Source organism: Halyomorpha halys, unplaced genomic scaffold (genome assembly GCF_000696795.3).
Source record: "Halyomorpha halys isolate HHAL.00 unplaced genomic scaffold, Hhal_1.1 Scaffold558.1, whole genome shotgun sequence".
In the NCBI taxonomy this organism is placed as follows: domain Eukaryota; kingdom Metazoa; phylum Arthropoda; class Insecta; order Hemiptera; family Pentatomidae; genus Halyomorpha; species Halyomorpha halys.
This window is the reverse complement of record NW_027115474.1, coordinates 82234-85721: the sequence shown is the minus strand read 5'-3', so window position 1 is coordinate 85721 and position 3488 is coordinate 82234. Positions and strand designations below refer to the sequence as shown.

Below are 3488 nucleotides of genomic sequence, written 5' to 3'. Positions count from 1 at the left end.
AGATCAGTCTTTTGTAATTTGTTGGAAGTTTAGACCGTTTGTCTAGTAAGTGCTGTAATAGTCGGAATCGACGTGCTGTTTCCTGTCTTTTCAGTCTTGTGGGAGGATTCCAGGTTAATCGTTTGTCCAAGGTAGCGGATCTGTTCGACAGGGGAAGAGTAACATTATTAAATGAAACTGTAGGGCAATTGGTAGGTTTAGACGAAGGGTAAAAGTTATTTGATGGGATTTGTTGGAATTTATTTTAATCCTCCAACTACGACACCATTCTTCGAGGGCTGTGATATGGGATTAAAATCTAAATAAAATAAACCTAAGTGAAAATGTTTTCGACTAACGTGTTTTTACACTTTCCCTGACTATATATTATCGTTTGTTAAAGTGAGATGTAAAAATTCGTTTTTTATTGTATACATGTTGCTCTGTGGCAAACTGTGAATATATTGATTGTATCACAAGCCGGTATGCAATGGTTTTGTAAAGGCGGGTCCACATGTCAGTGTTTTTCAGTGAATCAAGCATGGCGGACGTACAAGTGGTTTCAGCCATTGTACTGGGAACTTAGATTATTTTCATTAAAACAAAAAAAAATTAAAGGAGATTAAATGAAATTAAATAAGATAAAATATATAACTTATTATAAAAAGTAACAACAAACACCTTTAACCTCCTAACAGCTCTCAGCTGGAACTAAACAAAGAACAATGGTGGAGATGCTACACGAGCGCTTTCACGAACCCCCTTTGATCTGTGTCCAAAAAACCGGCTCTCGACGGATCGGCAACGAGCTTAGGCCAACACGTACAAGCCACCCATCCACATGCTCGCGCATGTCTGAGTTCGCCATGGCTTGGCCAACATGTAGAGGCCATTAGTCGGTAGGTTGCCATCAAGCTTTGTGTTGTGTTGTTTGTTCTCACAACAGTAAGAACGTTTTATGTCATTTAACCGTAACTAAGTAAGAACAGTACAAACATTTTATTTGTGTCCACCCTCCCCCTCCCCCCCGAATTCAATATTATTGAGGTGTGAACAGGTCTTAAAATCAGTTTTTTTTTTTTTAATCCCATTAATAATCTGATTCCATCTTAAGAAACCAGGGATATGAAACAATTGATTGGCATGTACTCACCCTCGTCGTTCTTGAACAAATCCCAGTAGGTAGGGAAGTCACCAGTGTAGTCGTGGAGACGTGCTAAACGATTGTGATGGTAATAGGAGACGCAGACATCCAAGGGGTTCCTGGCCACATAGACCACCTTGCACTTGTCCAGGAGGTCTTCAGGCAGTAGTTCGAAAGGAAGGTGGGTCTTGATGTGGCGTGGAGACTCCATTCTGTCAATCTCAACATCATAAAATCACTATTAACACTCCTAACTGATTCTTTCAAACATTCGATTTTATTAAAAATAAGCTTATATATTTTTCTATCTTCAGATTTATAATTCAATATTATTACTTTTGGAATCTATGAGCCAATTATGACTATTAAAGAAAGTATACTTATGGCAATGTTTGAAATCCTTCAACCTCCCAATAATTTCAGTAGACCAGCAAAATTTTTTACGAAGGGCACAATAATAAGAAACATACAGCCAAGTCTAAAACAGTTTAACGTCCATCAGAGACCACAGGTTCCACTATCAAGGAAGGACAAACCTAAACAATACGTGATACCGTAGAAAAGCCGTCTCTTCAAAATCTAAAATTTAGGCAACTATAACTCCAACAGCTCATGCTCAACATCAATTATGACGAGGTAATTCAAGATCAAGATGATGATAGAATAGATTCATCTCTAAAGGCGGATCCACATGTTGGCCGCTCGCCATGAATCAGAGGCTTGTACAAATGCTCGGTAAACAAAGAGCGGACCATCCACATGTCAGTGTTATTATTCAGAGAGGCAAGAATGGCGGACGATAAGTGGTTTCAGCCATTGCACTGGAATTATATTATTTTTATTACAAAAAAAAGATAATGAAAGGCAATTAAATATAAATAAATAAGATTAAATACAAAACTTATTATAAACATTACCAACAAACACCTTTAACCTCCTAATAGCTCTTAGTTGCAACAAAACAAAGAACAATGGTGGAGAAGCTACACGAGCGCTCTCACGAACCCCTTTGATCTGTGACCAAAAATCCGACTCTCGACGGATCGGAAACGAGGTTAGGCCAACTCGTACAAGCACCCATCCTCATGTTCTGTTAGGAGGTTGAAGGTGTTTGTTGGTACTTTTTATGATACGTTTTATATTTAATCTTATTTATTTATATTTAATTTCCTTTCATTTTCTTTTCTTTTTTTTGTAATAAAAATAATATAATCCCAGTAAAATGACTGAAACCACTTGTACGTCCGCCATGCTTGCCTCTCTGAATAACACTGACATGTGAATGGTCCGCTCTTGGTTCACCAAACATTTGTACAAGCCTCCAATTTGTGGCGAGCGGCCAACATGTGGATCCGGCTTATGAGGCACTGAGAGCCAAGATGATGAGGGAGGCAGGACTCTATGTTCTGGCGAAGAGCGATCTCTTAGAGCTAATGGAGGAAAAAAAGTACCCGCACAACAAGACCTTCCTATACGGGTGGAAAGAAGCTGTGGGCTTTTCTCATTTCTCCCTGGGTAGGAGAGAAGAAACTTCAACAGCAAGGCCAGAGTAAAAGAACACAGAAGAAGAGCAAGATATGTTGCAGCAATGAGTTGTACCCACTGCTGCGAACACCCGTATTGCCCAAACAGGCAGATTAGGGTGATAAATAAATCATAGTAATTCTCATCACATAACTTTTTTGTTGATTATTAGTTTACCATTTGCGTAACGGAATGGATTTTTAAATGTTTATATCTTAGCCCCATTAGACGATCCAATAGACGAGAATCGCACCGATTCTCTTCAGATTTACAGGAGATGTTGAGAGAAGATCCCACGACAACAACAAAACTTTTTAAAAATCATTAAAATCTATGATCACATTTTGTCTAACTCTTTTATTCCAGCATGTATAAGTGGATGCATAATTCAATATAGCAATTTACTAACTACGTCAATTCTAATTGTAACTGTAAATATGTAATTGTAAATTTGTAATTGCAATTATAAATTTGTAACTTTCTCACTTTTTAATTGTAATTGTAAATTTATAACCTTCTCACTTTGTAATTTTAAATTTGTAACTTTCTCACTTTGTAATTGTAAATTTGTAACTTTCGGAAAATGTCAATTGTAATCTACTAACTTTGTAAATCTAGAGTAAATGGCCCTAGTGGTCGAAACACTTAAATAAATAAACATCTTAGGGCCAATTCCTTACCACAGATATCAAAGGTTCTTTCCAAGCCTCTAAGATGGGTTTCACTTCTTCGTTGTCTTTATTGATTTCCTCGACTTCTCTGACCAGGTCTTTGTGGAGAAGAAAATCTACACTTGAAAAATACGGACATCAGTTAATTACATGTTTATTTGAAAAAAAAA

General features: G+C 37.2%; 1 protein-coding gene across 1 annotated transcript in view; it reads right to left on the bottom strand.

The window, feature by feature from the left end:
• LOC106684229 (luciferin sulfotransferase) overlaps positions 1-3488 on the bottom strand; it is a 39423-nt gene that overhangs the window by 9883 nt on the left and 26052 nt on the right. Inside the window, exons 3-4 of the mRNA XM_067052527.1 lie at positions 3328-3439; positions 1133-1343 (exon numbers count right to left, since the gene is read on the bottom strand). Of these exons, the coding sequence (XP_066908628.1) occupies positions 1133-1343; positions 3328-3439 (323 nt within the window). The remainder of the gene's footprint in view (positions 1-1132; positions 1344-3327; positions 3440-3488) is intronic.